The sequence below is a fragment of the Carya illinoinensis genome, chromosome 3, assembly GCF_018687715.1.
Source record: "Carya illinoinensis cultivar Pawnee chromosome 3, C.illinoinensisPawnee_v1, whole genome shotgun sequence".
NCBI classification, from domain to species: Eukaryota; Viridiplantae; Streptophyta; class Magnoliopsida; order Fagales; family Juglandaceae; genus Carya; species Carya illinoinensis.
The window spans coordinates 4602697-4620199 of record NC_056754.1 but is presented as its reverse complement, the minus strand read 5'-3'; the positions used below and the strand labels follow the sequence as shown (position 1 = coordinate 4620199).

Genomic DNA, 17503 nt, shown 5'->3' with positions numbered 1-17503 from the left:
AGGGTGCCATTGCTGACTCTCAAGCAGTGGTGGGTGATGCAAAGCTGAAGGTTGGTGATCTTTTAAGCAATAATGGATTGCAAGCTTTGTTACCTGCGGCGTGGGTCAAAAAAATTCTAGCATGGAAGGGTAGAAGGCGAGACGGCAAAGATATTTTAATTTGGCAGCCAAAGTCGGATGGTATTTTTACTACAAGCTTCGGATGGCATTTTTACTACAAACTCTGCTTGGCAGTTAACCAAATCCACAAATTTGAAGCTCACGTCTTTATTTCAATGATTGACACATCACACCATAAGAAAACCAAGAAGGAATTTAAACTTGAACATTACCTGCACAGAGTCCTAGTGCTGGGTGAACCAAGCATACCAAAATAACTGCAGTGAGTGCTGTAACAAGTAAGGGATTGACTCTTAGAACCCTTACCACCTGTTTTATGATTGGATTAGATCAAAATCGAGAAGTTAACATTTGCCCAAAAACATAAAGGGAAAGGAAACAAAGTGACCGGGATATAAATTTTCTGGGCCGGGCAGCAGTGAAGACAACAACATGATGACACAAAAGATATTTTAGTCCAGTCCACCAGAATCCATTAATTGCACATTGTATCAGAGATATGTAGTTACCTTTAACGAGGAAAAACGGGAGGAGAGATTAATAAACCAGTGAAAAGATCCAAAGCTAATTTTTCCTTCCCACACCTCCCACCTGTAAAAAACAACACTTCCTACCATTCAGCAGATGAAGTTTTAGACTTGGGATCAGACAAATGACTAATATACAGAATAAAAGAAAATGTCAAGGTGCTCAAAGAAAACATATTTTTTGTTCAATTTCCATAAACAAAAGTGGCGTAGTATCATTTAGTCTATTCACACTGAGTTAAAGAATAATATTGGTAAAAGCAGAGTGGTATTTCCAAGTTTTCTCCCAATAAAACCATGATTCACTATGTTGCAAAGATTGGAACTTCAAAAACAGCTAAAGAGGGACTCTTAAATACACTACAAATAAAAGCATCTTGGTAGGCGTGAGGGTTGGTTTCAAACTTTCTACAAATGTTACAAATAAGATATCTACAATCCCAAACTATAACATTCTTCTCTGCTAAGAGCACACTTCACAAGCCCACACTCTGCTCCCAATGGGAAGACAAGCGGCTTTCCTCCATTGATTTTAAGACAAGTTGCTCAAAAATGTCAACTAAATGTCACAATATGGCCCCAACACATGAAAAAAAGGACCCAGCCTCCTATAAACGCCACAGATACAACTGTATAAAGTTTTGCTCCTTCCCATCATTACAACTTTTCACCTGTAAATAATGTCACTTGAATGCAGGATTCTGTTAGCAAAGCTGTGGTTCTTGGAATGATTTTCACCATTGGAGACTTTTCTCGAAATCAGCTCTGAGTGAGTGTAGTAATGCCCTTTCATAAAATGCATGCAGTGAGATTTGTACATTTAAAACTTGTATATATTATTATTTTATATAAATATATTTGTTTAAATAAAATAATAAAAATGACAAACCATATATTGATATGTAGTGTAAAGGATGATAAGTAAAATTTCTCTTTTTAAAATTATAAAAATATCCCTCTCAAAATAATCTTTTTTTTTTTTTTTCATTTAATGCAAATAGAATTTCTCTTGTAACTATAACAAGTTACACAACATCGGCGGACCACAATCCCACGGTGAGAGATTGAGAAATGCAATTGAAAATGGGCAAAACGCGGATTATTTAGCCCCAGATTCAAGTATGTGGCTACCATGGCTGGTTGGGATGAAGAGAGCCTTCTGGTTGCGAGTCTTGTCGGGGAGGACACCCCTAATCGACAATCGAAGTTCCAGAAACTCTTCGATTCACAGTTCAAGACCCCACCCAGAAATTAAAAAAGGTACAATGCTCACATGAAATCCAACCCCATTTTAAAACCTTTCGTCTTTATTTTCTTTTTTGCTTTAATTCCAAGATTTTTTTTATATTTGGTTTGATAAGTGGGAAGTTCATGTTAACGGCTACACGTTTATGGGAATTTACTTCCCCTGATTTATCTCCCTGTAAATCACTTTGTCCAGAACCATTCTCCTCTCTTATAGAAGGTTTCTAAAATTTCCCTATATCGCTTTTTGTTTCCTTCTTGTAGTCTGATCATATGGGATTTGTTTCTCAAACCTTTAACTTTCAATGAATATGGCATTAGAGCAATTCTGATCCTGTTATTCTTCTTTTCTCACATTCTTCTTCTTCCTATTTCCCATGGCAAATCCATATGTGTCTCTCGAAAACTCTTCTGCAACTAACCATACCATCAGTCCATACCATCTTCATAGTTCAGATCATCTAGGCATTATTTTAGTTTCCTGTTCATTAACTGGGAAAAATTATTCCACTTGGAGTTGAGTCATGCGAATGACCTTAAGTGTAAAAAATAAATTGGGTCTTATAGACCAAATAATTGCTAGACCAGACCCAACCAAGTACCAAGATGAATTTGCATCATGGCAACGATGCAATGACTTGGTTCTATCTTGGATTCTCAATTCAGTCGATGTTGATCTTACCACTAGTGTTACTTACACTGATTCTGCCTCTGATTTATGGGCCGACTTGAAATAAAGATTTTCTCAAAGTAACGCTCTACGCCTTTATCAAATTTGACGGGTCATTTCTTCCTTACTACAAGACCAGTTTTCTGTAGCAGTTTATTTGAGCAAGCTGAATGGGTATTGGGATGAGTTGACATCTTATTCACCATTGCCTCCATGTAATTGTGGGGCAATGAAAACTCTCCATGATTGTGATAAGGAAGAAAAAGTTCTTCAATTCCTTATGGGACTCTACGACTCCTATGCTGCTGTCCGTGGACAGATTTTACTGATAAATCATCTCCCTCCTCTTCATAGTTCTTAGGCACTAGTCCTCCAAGAAGAAAACCAAATTAGATTTACCAATTCTCTCCATAGTTCTGATGGCATGACCCTTGCTATGAATCTATCTTTTTCGAGATTAAGTTATGCCTCAAATTCCAATGGGAATGGTTGGGGTCGTGGAAAAGGTAAAGATCGAACATGTAATCATTGTCGCAAACTTGGACTTCCTGGACTTGGTCACTCCATTGATCGATGTTATCGATTACACAGTTATCCATCGGGCCATCGTTTGCATAAATCAAATGGTGATACTTCCACCAAATGTGTTCTTGGTGCTAAGCCATCTTCTCATAGCATCGATCAATGGAGTGACCAAGTCCAGAAAGTCCAAATTTGCGACAATAATCACATGTTTAATCTTTACGTTTTCCACGACTTGACCATTCCTATTGGAATTTGAGGCATAATGTGACCTCAAAAAAGATTGATTCACAGCAAGGGTCATGCTATCAGAACTATATAGAGAATTGGTGATCTCTCGTTGGTTTTCTTCTTTGAGGACTAGGGCATAAGATCTATGAAGAGGAAGGAGAGGATTCATTAGCAAAATCTGTCCACGAATAACAGTATAGGAGTCGTGGAGTCCCATAAGGAATTGAAGAACTTTTTCTTCTTGATCACGGTCATGGAGAGTTTTCATTGCCCCCACAATTACATGGAGGTAATGGTGAATAAGATGTCAACTCATCCCTATACTCCTTAAACTTGTTAAAATAAACTATCATAGAAGACTCGTCTTGTCGTAAGAAAGAAATGGCCCGTTGGATTTGATAAAGGAGCAGAGCGTTACTTTGAGAAAAATTTTCTTTCAAGTCAACCCATAAATTAGAGGCAGAATCAATGTAGGTGACACTAGTGGCAAGATTGGCATCAAATAAATTGAGAATCCAAAAAAGAACGATGTCCTTGCATCGTTGTCATGATGCAAATTCATCTAGATACTTGGTTGGGTCTGGTTTAGTAATTATTTGGTCTATAAAATCCAATTTATTTTTTACACTTAAGCCATTCGCATGGCTCGACTCCAGGTGGAATAATTATCCAAAGTTAATGAACGGGAAACTAAAATAAATCCTAGATGATCTAAATAATAAAGATAGTATGGACTAATGGTATATGGTAGTCGCAAAAGAGTTTTTGACGGACACGTGTGAATTTGTCATAGGAAATAGGAAGAAGAAGAGCAAATCAATGTGAGGAAAAGAAGAATAACAGGATCAAAATTGCTTTGATACCATATTCATTTAAAGTTGAAGGTTTGAGAAATAGATCCTATATTATCATACTACAAGAATGGAACAAAAAGCTATACAATGAAATTTTAGAAAGTTTCCATAAAATAGAAGAATGATTATGAACAGAATGATTTTCTGGAAGATCAATCAAGGGATGTAAATTTTCATAAACATGTAGCCGTTAATATAAACTTCCCACCAATCAAACCAAATATAAAAAGTCTGGAATTAAAGCAAAAAAGAAAATAAAGACGAAAGGTGTTAAAATGGGGTTGGATTTGTGGGCATTGTACCTTCTTGAGTTGCTGGGTGGGGACTTGAACTGTGAATCGGAGAGTTTCCAGCACTTTGATTGTCGATCGGGGGTGTCCTCCACGAGACTCGCAGCCAAAAGGCTCTCTGCATCCCAACCGGACATGGCAGCTACAGACTTGAACCTGGGGCTGAATATAAAATCCGCGTTTTGCCCATTTTCAACTGCGTTTCTCGGACTAAACATCTTTGTATAAGATTAGAGAAATTGCTTGTTTTTGGCACAGGAAAAAAAGGCTTGAAGGAAGCAGGGCATAATATTTTCCAACGGGTCGATTTTTTCGAATTGGATGCTGTTTTGGCTTCTTAAATGCTATATATGAATACGAGAGAAACTCTCCCTTTTCTATAGGAAACAAGTTCAGGAAACCATCCGAGGCTCGGCTCCTCCCTCCCTCCTCTCTCTCTCTCTTTATTCTGTTTTTGTTTTGCTATTTTCTGGTTTTTTGTTTCCTTGCTTCCCAGTTTCTCTCTATTTTCCTGAGTTTTGGTTTTGGTTTTGTTAATAAAAGTAGTGGGCTGTAATTTTGGTGGGTTGAAAAACCACCACCCGGCTTGGTTCCCGAGTCGTCCTCCATAACAAATCACGCAGCTGTTCGGGGAGATTTAGCTCGATGGAGGAGGAGGATCTCGGCTTCCTATGGCCATGGTTATGGGTGGTTGAAAATCCACGAACCTGTCCGGTGTTTCCGACCGTATGTGTGGCGTTAGCTCTCAGATGTATGAAGGAAGACATGCACGTTGGAATGTACTCTCGCCGGTTCAAACAGAAGGAAGGGTTGGATGCACACTGATGTGCATGGGTGGATCTATTTAGCCAAGGAGAACCGAGGAAGGGACGATGCATACTGAGGTGCATGGTGCCCTGTTTCGTCCAAGGAAAACAGAGGAAGGTTTTTTCGGAAGGCTTTCGAAGGTGCATTGTGGATGAGCCGATCTGGGGTGCAGGCGTTCACATGGATGGAGGTCGGAGAGGGGGGTAGCGGTGCTGACGGCTCCCAGCTTTTCGTTTCGGTCTTGTTTCGTTTTCTTGTTTTTTGGTTTGTGAGCTTCGTTGTTAAGGTTGTTGGCTTTCGGTTTTGGTGGGTCCGGTTGGTGTCCACTGGGTGGCGGTGCTGGTGCTGGTGCTGGCATTGGGCTGGTTCTATGGTAGTAGAAAGGTTTGCACTTTGCATGCATGCATCCGATGAGAGCACTGAATCAAGCCGTGCTACCTCTGCAAAAGAAGCGTGCTTGCTTCAAGCACTGAGAGACCAACGGCGTACGAATCAAGCCGTGAATGAGAAGGTGGAAGGGGGCGGCGAAAACGATGGAGATGAAACCCTAAGAGCCTTCTCACTTGCAAACAAGCTGGACTTTTTTTTGTTTGGGCTGGGCCCAAAGTCTTTTTCTTCGGTCCATCGGCCTAGTTTTTTCTGTGTATTGAGTGATTTTTATTTATTTATTTTGTTTTAGATACTATTAAAAAAATATTATCTCTAGGATCTAGGTTCGTAGAGTTTATACTCAACTCCATGAGAGGAGGAGTTGTGTGGACTGTCTTAGACGGTGATCTAAGAAAAAGTTTTACCTCTCAGATGGCTAGTCTTATTTAAAGGCATTGGATAAGATCTTGTCAACTATACAAAAATTTATAAATTGGAGAATAAAAAAATATTAAAATTTGACTTATATTTTTCAAGTTAAAAATTGTAATTGTTCATTTGATAAATGAATGAAATAATATTTTACTATAAAAAAGAATACGGAAGTTCGTAAAGAAGTGTATAAAGACGATATTGATTGTTGTATAAGCTCCAACCGTTGATCTCTCACCGTGGGATTGTGGTCCACCGATGTTGTGTAACTTGTTATAGTTAGAAGAGAAATTTTATTTGCATTAAATGAAAAAAAAAAAAAAAGATGATTTTGAAAGGGATATTTTTATAATTTTAAAAAGAAAAATTTTACTTATCATCCTCTATACTATATATTAATATATGATTTGTCATTTTTATTATTTTATTTAAAAAATATATATTTTATACAGAATAATGATATACGCAAATTTTAAATGCACAAATCTCACTGCATGCATTTTATGAAACAACATTGCTATACTCACTGAGAGTTGATTTTGAGAAAAGTCACCAGTAGGGAAAAAAAAAAAATCAAACCTTTTCAAATTCCTTCAATATTTTTTTAAGAAAAAACTCTTTAAAAAATACTTTTTTAACCATTAGTAAAGAAAAAAAAAACATCTGGTAGTTTTTCTTAAGACCCACTCTTAAATCATTTCCCTTATAAAAAGTGAATTTCACTATGCAAAAAATGAATTTTACTTACTTTTTTTCGTCTTTTTTACAAAAGATTTATGTAAATTTTATACATTTGAGACTTGTCCATAGCATTACTCTTATAAAAACATTAAAATACTAAAAAATTTTCATCAACGACACGAGACTGATCACACTAGTGCCATCTTGAGTATATCAAAAGCAGACTTGTAAATAGATTTTCCTCCAGAGGAAGAGTGATTAGAATGATCAAAACATACTGGATAAATAGAGTATGTTGCGTTTTAGTAAAAATAAAATATGATTCAAAAGAAAGTTTCCCAACTAGTTAAATTATGCAAGTTCTGCTTTTTACAAATATGTTGAAGTGGGATGAATGGTGGTTGCTTTTTCTAGCAAGAATGAACATCCTTAAGAATTCTCCCCAACTTCCTGTCCTCAATCTTCCTCAGTATGCTTCTGTTTTCAAATTAGCAGCCATGGAAATGGTGCTTAACAGGCATCCCATCACTCCACGAAATTGTGGAGTATAAAGAGAACAAAATAAAATTCCAATCAAGTCAGTCATGAAGATCTCTCGAGTATGTATGTCATAGTCTCATTTCTAAATTGCCTCTATTTGAGTCTCTACAAAAGAATTTGTTTACAACATATAATTTCTTTATAAAAAACCAGTACTAAAAAATACAAAAACTAGAAACATTATATGTATCTTACAAAAGTCATAAACTTTACTATCCTTTTCTTTTATACCTCGATTTTCTATGATTGCCTTGCTCACCCACCTCTTGCCAAGGCAAAGTTTGTGTTTCTGGGTCTGCAAAGATTCTCAATACCTGATTCCTGAGGCCATTGTCCGTGACCTCACAAAACCGGCTCGACCAATCCGGCGGTTGGACGGCTCTAGTTCCCAGACCAGGGGCTCGATCCTTGGACCCAGCATTTTGGTCATCCTGCCAATCAGCCACATAAGTAGCCACTCTCCTATAGAATTTCTCCTTAAAAACTTGCCAAACTTGGTACTTGTAGTGATTAATTACCATCACGCCCTTGTCCACATTCACATACTCAAAACCCTTCCTGAGATGAAAATGGTGCACCACATTTATCAATGTGGAGTTCAATGCCTCCGGCTTCACTATACTCTTGTGCCTCTCCGGTGCCGCCAGCCGACAATTGTATCCGGCAGTCACCCCCTGTTCTGGAACATGTTTGAGACTCGATGGCCCAAAACTGTAGCACGACACACGCACCTCTCCAACATAGCTGTACCTCGATTGGTTTTGTAACACATCGTGCAGCACCAGACCTGATGGTAAGTAAAAGAACTCGTCCACATCAATAAACCCAACCCACTCGCACGTGTCCCTTGCCCGTAATGCACAATGGGAGAACCCAGCTTCCTGGGTCTTGATCCATGGCCACACGTGCCTGGTAATGTTGTAACTGACTTCCTTGTCTATATCCTTGGTCTTGGATAACATGTCCACGACATTATTAATGACTTCTTCGATGTCGTCGTCACTGTTGTTGTCGTAGATAAACCATCGTTGCACCCCTATTCGGGCATGGTACATCACCCATTCTTTCAAGAACCGTGCTTGGTTGCGCAGCATGGTGCATACACACATCTCGTACTGTTTTCGGGTATACGGGTCGTTTCCAGGGCGGAGCCCCGACCCAGGTCGGGCTATGGAGCGGAAGATTCCTCTCCCTTTCAGTCTGACTGAGACCTTCACAGAATTGTTGCTCGTGCTCATCCTACGTGGGCTGTTCAGAACGCTCAAGGGGGTTTTGCACCGTACAATCTCCTGCGCGATCGATACGACGTCGGACCTTAGTAAAAACTTTGGTCTCCTGAAATCCCAGCCGTACACGCACTCGAATCTCGAAACATTGGAGAGCCTTTCGGGCCGTAGATTAAGGCCCTTCACGAACACGATCGTGGTGTTGTCCCGATCGATCATGGCTTCGTACGCGAGCGAGTCCCACCTGTGCGAGGGCACTGGTGGTGGGACGTGGCCGCTCGATTTTAAGGCAAGCGAGACCGTGAAGCCTCGTGGCTGGCGCGGGCACCGTACGATCTGGTTATCTCGATCCCAGCCGCCTTCCACGTCCACCGGCGGCTTCCTCAGCTGTCTCTGCGACGATTCGACCGATAAATAAACACAGTCAAGGTCCTCTTTGGTAAATAACCGAGCCGAGGGAAGGTAATTCAGGAAGATAAGAGCCTGGTCTGGAAGCATAACCGTCTCTCGAATTGAGATGGACCGAGTGATCGGAGATGCACCGGAAATGGATTCCATCGCAGGAGCTGGCCATTTAAAGACCAGCGCTGGTCGAAACGTTTCTGTTCAGATGATACGAAGTAATGAAAGTAGTTATTCCAATCTATATTTACTAGTACTACTTCATTTATTTCTGTTTTAGAAGAACTCAGCACTATCGTCGAATAAAACTAAAAGTTAACAAAGAGAACCAAATCAGATCACGATAAATGAAAAGAAATAAGATGAATGGCATATATATTTTTTTAAATAAATAAGTCACAGTACCTCCAAAGAGGAGGCGGAAAGTTGAGAAGGTGAAGCCAGTGAAGAGGACGCAAGAGAAGATAACGAAGAGGGTGCACCAGAAGAACCTGCTCCAAGAAACGACGTCGCGGTGTTTCTTACCACGATCCTTCATTGCCGCCTGCGCTGCCAACTACAGAGACACCGCAAGGTTCCACGAGAAGTACCTCTTCTTCCCTCTCATTCATTAGATTTCGTTCGGCGTAGTGGATTTTTAACTTCCTTTCAAACCAAAAACAACAACAACAAAAAAAAAAAAAAAACAAGAAGAAAGAAACTTTCTCCGGGATGCTCGAAACCTCTGAGGAAAGAATGTGTACGTGCGCGTGAGAGAGTGGAAGATAGGGAGATGGTGGATGGTGAAAGGGATAGAGAGAGAAAATCGGAGGTGCTATTACGGGTTGATGATGGGAGAGAAGGGACGACCACATCCGATCATAATTTTTGCTGTTTCCGCCGGCTGTGTCGGTTATATGCGGTCGTTAAAGCGTCAGTTCCGTGCCAATCCGCTACTCCCTGCTTTGTTTGCCAAAAAGCTGATCCGCCAACCATGTCACGACACTTCATAACCATTCAAGGACTGTCTAGTCCTTTGCCAGTGAGAAAAGAAAGAAATAAGAAAAACTGTTAATTGCTTGAGAAATGCTCCCATACTCTCACAAAATACGATAAATTTGGATCAGAATAAAATATTATTTTTTAATATTATTATTTAAAAATTTTAAATTATATATAAATTTAAGAAAAATTATAATAATAAAATGAGATAAAACACTTCTTATATTTAAATAGATCTTAATTATATATTATTTAAAATTTTGTATTTTGTCCATTCAAGAGTTTCTCACATTTTAAGATATACTTAAACATTATTAAAAAAAAAAAAAAAAAAAAAGAATCCTTCAATTCATGTATCTAGTTTTTCTCAATTCAAACTCAATAGTGGAGAGAACATTTTTTTGTTTTTGTTTGGACAGAGATCCTTCTAATACTACTAAATGTAAGACAACAAAAGATGTTGTAAATTTAATTTCATATATATGGAAGTGTAAGATAAATCTGACATTTTTTTTTTTAAATAATTAAGGAATGTCCAATGAAGATTTCTTTGTTTGGCCCACAAAATAAATAGAAACTTCCATAAAATCCACGATGCTATTTTTGGTTGGATTTTGCTTTTACGCTTGAGGTTGAATGCTGTCTACTCATGAACAACTAGTGCCGATAAAAACGCTATATGAGATGTCTAATCCATTGAAAGTCCATTGTGACGGACGACTGACTAAAGACTAAAGTTACTTAAAACAAGGATTCAACTACTCCGAAAGAGAATGAACCATCTAAAGAGGGAAGGAATTTCTACGAATCAAGACATATTCTCGGCTCTCTTTTATCCAGATTGCTAAGCATCTTCTTTAAACTTTTCTAGGATTTAGTTTTCTCTTTTGAATTTAGAAATATGAGAGGTCATGAGACATTTTTAAAATCACTTGATATAATGGACTTAGCTCCTAATGATCAATGCACGTAGATTTTGGTCACAAAAAAATTATACAAAAATAAATATAGAAATTGACGTGTCTTATTATTATGCATTAGATTGTAAAGTTACTTTTATTATATAGTAGATATAATAGATTTCATGAAATTATATCAATTTATGAATTTATTTTGTATAATCTCTTTATGTTTGTAATAATCTCTTAAATTTATATATCTCTTTTTATTTATAATTTATATGCTTTATTTATATTTATTTCCTAAATAAGCATATGAGTATCGTATCAACATTCAAATCATTATCGTGCATTATTCAATTGTATTAATGACTAAAAAAATGCATCAACACCTAACAAACTCATAATTTGAAATGTTTTGTTTTGTCTTTAATATTTTAAGAAATGAGAAAAACACACACAAAATATATATATTTAAAAATTTTAAGTATATTTATTTTTATGTATTTTTTATATATTTTATTAATATAAGTGATTGTATTTTTTTAATATAAAATTTTTATTTTAATCACTTATATTAATAAAATATATAAAAAATACACAAAATTAACTATAAAAGCTGGAACTCATATATATTATGAGCAATGCTACGTACATAAAGATTGTAATATAATTATAAATAATTTTATTTTTAAAAATTTTTAAAATTATTAAAATATTTATTTTAAAATAATATTTTTTTATTTTAATAAAAAATCTACACGTACAAATAGACTGTAAATATAATTTTTCATATGTTATCTCGCCATTGACGCGTGTCTGTATTGGATACCTTTCTTGCTCATTCGTGCACTCCTCTTTAATTAAATAAATATTAGTTTTTTTTACAACGCTGCACCATCTTCTTCGGATTGCGGACTCCTTTTGCCCTGACGTGGGTCCCAGTCAAAAGAGTACATTCTCCTAAATCTGCCACGTCATATAAAGCAAAGTGTCCAGATTTTGAGAAGGTTCTGGAAACATTTTCGGACGGGCATATAAAATGCTATCATTTTTTTTTTTATAAAATAGAAATATTTTTTATCACAAAAACTTTTATAAAATTAAATTTATAAACTGATTTATTTAATAACGTGTTAAATTATAAAATAAATTTAATATATTATATAAAATAATATCAATTTTTAAATCAATTAGTATGAAATGTCTTTTAACTCTGTATAACTATATCACTTCTAGAAAAGATAGGATTTTAATAAACGGCATTGAAGCTCTAAAACTAAAAGTCCTATATGAAGTTAACGTACTTTTAGGAATATCGATATATTTTGAGTTTAACTTCAAATAAGACGGGAGAATAGAGGAGATTTACACCCTCTATTAATATATTGATATGTCTATATATCAAGAGGAGAAAAATATAACTACTCTAGGTTTGATTTGACGTCATCATTTATAAGAGAAAAACGGAACAAGTTTTCTTTCTCTTTAACAAAATATTTTGAAATTCTTCCACTAAACTTGAAAAAGGCAATAATGCCCCTTCTACTCTTTTCAAACTAATCGTTTGAATTTGATAAACTAGAAAATATTCATTTTTTAATTCTAAGTGCTCAGATAAGAATTTCAATATTTGATTCTGAAAACTAAGCAAAAATGTTAGAGCTTGTATTTGCTAAATTGGGTGGACAAAAAGGTATTTTTCACCTCTGGTTATTTTTCTTGATGTCGAGTTGGATCTTGGTAACTTGGATAGTTGTTATGTATCAAATGCTCTACTAGGTGGAGCACTTGAGCAACTTACTGAGGTCCGGATACCACTAAACTGATGGCTGAGAGAAAGTGATGGATGATGGCTTGTAGGGAGAGAGACTGAGGGGTGAGAGAAAGTGGGCCTCGATTGGCTTGAGGGGAGAGAGAGAGAGAGAGAGAGAGAGAGGATGACAATGGTGGGAGATCGTGTGAGTTCTACTTACATTGAGGCAGTTCTCTTTTTCTTTTTCTTGAATGCATATGTGTCAACGTATTATTGAAGCATGTAAATTTCTTCTATTCACACCTCCAGTTTTATATTCTTGAAAGATTTTCAAAAAGAAAAATTTAGTTACAAGAATAATTATGTATTAATCTGTACATCAATTTAATGTAATTAGTCAAAAAGTAGATTTTATTAAAAATAGTATTAATTTAACTTTTAAGTATGAAAAAATCAATATTAATATGCAGATTAGTATGCGACTTTATTTGTATATAACAAAACTCTTTTAAAAAAAAACTATACACGGTATAATATTTCAAAAACTAATAATGATTTGTAAAAATATCAAATACACAAATTCTATATAAGCCGTAGTAAAAAAATGGACCTCGCCTCAAAAAAAAGTATAAAAAAATTATTCTTTATTAATGAAATTCATTTTTTTACAAATAAATTATATGAAACTTATTAATTTAAGACTTGTACATGAAATTACACGTCTGCCTCTGAAAAATTTTGTTTCATCCATTGCACGCATTCAAGCACTGCAGATGATCCGTTGGCAGCAGTTAAAGGTGAAACTTGTGTCCCAAAAAACAATTCCAGTCAGTCAGAGACTCAGAAAGGTCCCAAAAAATATTTATTTTTTCTTTTTGTTTTGCATTATTCTGCTTCGATTAGTAGTTTATGCTCTTTCTGATGCCTATTTCGATAGATACAATATTATTGGTATTCAAGTGAATCTTTTGTTCTTCTTTTTTAATCTGCAGAAAGCAATGGAGCCTCAAGGAATTCATTTTTTTATGGCGAAAGATAGTGATGATTGTGAACTTCAAGCTATTGTGAAACCTCTTCGCTCTATGTTTTTGTCAGCACCATTATTTCATGAGCATCTTTGCTTATTCACTAATAATTTCTTTCTTGTCTTCTAGTTCTGGGTATTTGGTAGACATCAACAACAACTTACGTGCACTCTTTGTTGTTATGGCTCTGCAGTTGCTATATGGGCAGGATCATTCGGGCATTGGCAGAATACCAGATGCTCCGGCCTCTAACTCTAGGGTGCTTTGGTCAACATCATCTACTTATTTTTTGCGATTTTTTGTACCAAGAAGATGTCATGGATAGAGATGGGTCTGATATTAATTTCCAATTGGGAAATTAATAGTTCTATGACTATGGGATTTGCATATATTCCAACTAAAAGAAAGGTATTTATTTAACCTCCCAAAACAAGGGTCAGAAAGGAAATCAAGTTCTGCAGAGAAGTCATGTGAGTGATTGAGTATTTGCTATGTCATTCATCACATGCTTAATCATCTTAATTTGTAAGTAATGACCCTACAGTCTCATAGGGAGGACATTGGTTCCTTTATACTAATATTAATGAACCATGTCGTGTAGCCAATGTACTTGGGATTTATTGAGTTTCTCGCTTCCAAATGAATCCACGGTCCGAATTTTATGTTACTTACATGTTTGATGAAAGGTATCTAACTCTTCAAACTAAAAAATGGGAAGAGTTGCCTCCAAACGACAAAACTGGCCAGCCTTCAAACAAAAGAAGGGGAAAAACTGGCCAGCCTTTAGAGAATCGAAGAGTCTAATCAATTTTCTTGATATTATTTATTTTTTTGGCTCTGCGTAGAACAAAACCAATGGAAGACTACTTTGGCAGCAAAAATATAGAAAAAGAAAAAAAGAAGTTTGTCAACGAGGACGACCCACGTCTGGTTCTTTTCTGTGGTGTCTCTCAAAACGTGACCTTTTCCATCGTCTCCATAAGGGTGCTGGCTAATATATAATCAAAACCTTCAATGCTTTATTGGAAATAAACTCAAAGTGGTTTTCCATTCAATCATTAATCTCCCTCCATGAACAACATCCTGCTCTGTTTTTTAAATGTCTGAATGACCTGGCAGCATCTTTTTTTGGACCAGAAGCTCCTTTATATAAGCAAGCCTTTGATTGCTGACCCGCTATAGCCTGGCTGGGGGGTTTCCTCACTTTTGCTTGGTAGGATCACAAGCTCCGGAGTTGTAAAATGGGAAGGCAACCTTGTTGTGATAAGATTGGATTGAAGAGAGGTCCATGGACAATTGAGGAAGATCACAAGCTCATGAACTTCATCCTCAACAATGGCATCCACTGCTGGAGAATGGTTCCTAAACTTGCAGGTATGTATGTTTTGATCGATATGACCCTGATCCCCTTCCCTCTCCTCTTGCTCTCAAATATTGATTTAATTTGTGTACACCATCATGAAGGTTTGCTGAGATGTGGGAAAAGTTGCAGATTAAGATGGATAAATTATCTGAGGCCAGATCTTAAGAGAGGTTGTTTCACTGAAAATGAAGAGAATGAAATAATTCAACTTCATTCGCGTCTGGGTAACAGGTATGAATGCTTATAGATAGCATGTCTTTCTTCCTCAGTTCCTTGATTTCCGGCCAAAAAAATAAAAGTTTGCCTGATATATAAGGCAATGGTATCTATAAGCAATGTCATAGGATACTGAGTGGCAAAGCTGGTTTTTTCTCCTAAAAAGATTAAAAACTTTCTGCAGGTGGTCTAAGATTGCTGCACATTTTCCTGGCCGCACAGATAATGAAATCAAGAATCATTGGAATACACGAATCAAGAAGAGATTAAAGCTACTTAGCTTAGACCCTGTGACTCACGAGCCCATTGAGCAAAAGGGAATAAGTGGTGATAAAAATGAGACAGCAATAGAGTCACGTTCATCGAAAGGACAAGAGAAAAGTGAGGAATTTAAGTCCATGGATAGTCATGCCAAGAGAGATTCTTTAATAACGGGGGAGAAAATGGATGAAGTGAAGCTAATCTTGGATGAAACAAACGATCTACTAAGCAGTTATGACATCTGGTGGGGAGGCTTGGATTTTGGATCATGGATGCACCAAGAAACCAACACTAAAATTTCTTATAGCTTGGAAAATTATGGCAACCCTTCTATGGGTGAATCGTCCTCTATTCAAGAAGAGTCTTTACAACACTGGGTTGAAAGTGTGGATTCCGTACTCTCATGGGATGGTTTCAATTATCCGGAACAGGAACTTTTCTTCCTGCAAAACAGCAAATGAACACACTCACATCTGTCCCCCCAAGTATCTACGGTTTCTTTTTGGATGAAAAGTGTCTTAATTAGTTTCTTGAACACTAAGCAAGAAAATTGTTGGAAGAAGTAGTTATTGTGAAGATGAATGTTTTGAGTGACTTTCTATGAAGTAAGGAACTGCATGCCAGTCCTTTCCATTTGTTCTAAATTTTGGTTCGCGATATCGTTTCCAATTCATGTGGTGAATTAATGATCTCACACCAAATCATATTAACAAAAAGTAAATGCTCAAAACACGAGAGACACTTGAGTGCGTTCATTTTTTTCAACACTATGGTCTTTCAATATTCGTTGTGTGTGTGTATATATATATATAGGAAAATGATAGCATTACTACTCCATTATTACTTATTTACTACTTTTTTTTTTATTTGATTTTTTTATAATTTTTTATTTTACTTAATGATTAAGAAAGTGGATAGTAGTAAAGTTATATATTTTTTTAATTTTTTCTTAATGATTAAAGATGTTAAAAAAAATCCTTAAAAGAAAATGAAAAAAAAAAAAAACTTCAATACACATGAGTAGTAGATATGTAGTAGATGGGTAGTAACTCTATCACTACCCATATATATATATGTACTGGAAAATACTTTAGTCATAAAGAGATTATACATAATTAAACTTATAAACTGATATGGTTTATTGTGGTGCGTCAGATTGTAAAGTTACTTTTATTATAAAATAGATCTAACAGATTTCATGAAACCACATCAATTTGTAAATTTATTTTATATTATCTCTTTGTGTATGTAGTAGTTCTCATATGTAATACACACACACACACATATATATATATATATATATATACAGTGTTAAGTACAAGCCTTAGGTGTATAAATCTGATGCAAGCCTTTTGTAAAATCTTGGGCTCTGCTACAAAATATAATTTTTTTTGTACCGTTTTATGGTGGTGTTTACTATTTTAAAAAAAAATCAAAGACCACTTGCGTAATGATTGTATATTGTAGGGTTGTTCAAATTATTACTAGATATATTATTAATAAAATTTATGAGTTTAACTCATCTCATAAAATCAATTCAATAAGATATGTTTGTTCGTTATTTATAAATATGTCTAAAATCTTATCCACAAGTAATATAGGATTTTTTCCTCAACAATTGTGATATATATGATTCATGGTGTCGTGTTTTTACTTATAATTTGATCATTGGAATTCTATTTGTTCTTTCACTTTCACCTGGATTGAGCTCCGACCATTGGGGTTTAAAGCTTCTCATCATGATCATGATCTTGATTTATGTGCTGTTTAATTTTTGGGTATCTATGTAATGGTGAATTTCTTCGTATTGTCATAATGAAAGTGGGTGTCCATGGGTTTATTCTATGTTGTTCAAAGTTTATATGTATCAGAAATAATCGCTAGACGGCCATGATCATGATTATCAGTCATGATCATAAGCTTCTTTTAATCATTATAGGATTAATTACTATAATTGCTTTTTTTCTTTGTTGGGATCACTATAGATTTTGTAATATCATATACGAAACTGCTTAACTTTTCCAGAATTTTTTTTGGTTTAATTCGTTAATGGGACCAAGTAATTGTAGAGGCTAGGTCGTGCCAA

At 35.8% G+C, this 17503-nt stretch overlaps 2 protein-coding genes and 1 long non-coding RNA gene across 3 annotated transcripts; 1 reads left to right on the top strand and 2 right to left on the bottom strand.

Annotated features, from left to right (window-relative positions):
• Positions 1-227: 227 nt before the first annotated feature.
• On the bottom strand, positions 228-5823 carry LOC122302695. Its single transcript, XR_006240502.1, has 2 exons — positions 630-5823; positions 228-429 (listed from the first exon to the last, which is right to left on the bottom strand). It is a non-coding gene; the product is annotated as an uncharacterized LOC122302695 (long non-coding RNA).
• A 1516-nt stretch (positions 5824-7339) lies between these two features.
• LOC122302694 (glycosyltransferase family 92 protein RCOM_0530710-like) lies at positions 7340-9898 on the bottom strand. Its single transcript, XM_043114081.1, has 2 exons — positions 9322-9898; positions 7340-9116 (listed from the first exon to the last, which is right to left on the bottom strand). Exons 1-2 carry the CDS (start codon positions 9452-9454, stop codon positions 7501-7503), a joined length of 1749 nt encoding a protein of 582 aa, XP_042970015.1. The 5' UTR covers positions 9455-9898; the 3' UTR covers positions 7340-7500.
• Positions 9899-13608: 3710 nt separating this feature from the next.
• Positions 13609-16038, top strand: LOC122302692 (myb-related protein 315-like). Its single transcript, XM_043114079.1, has 3 exons — positions 13609-14951; positions 15042-15171; positions 15341-16038. Exons 1-3 carry the CDS (start codon positions 14819-14821, stop codon positions 15876-15878), a joined length of 801 nt encoding a protein of 266 aa, XP_042970013.1. The 5' UTR covers positions 13609-14818; the 3' UTR covers positions 15879-16038.
• Positions 16039-17503: the final 1465 nt, after the last annotated feature.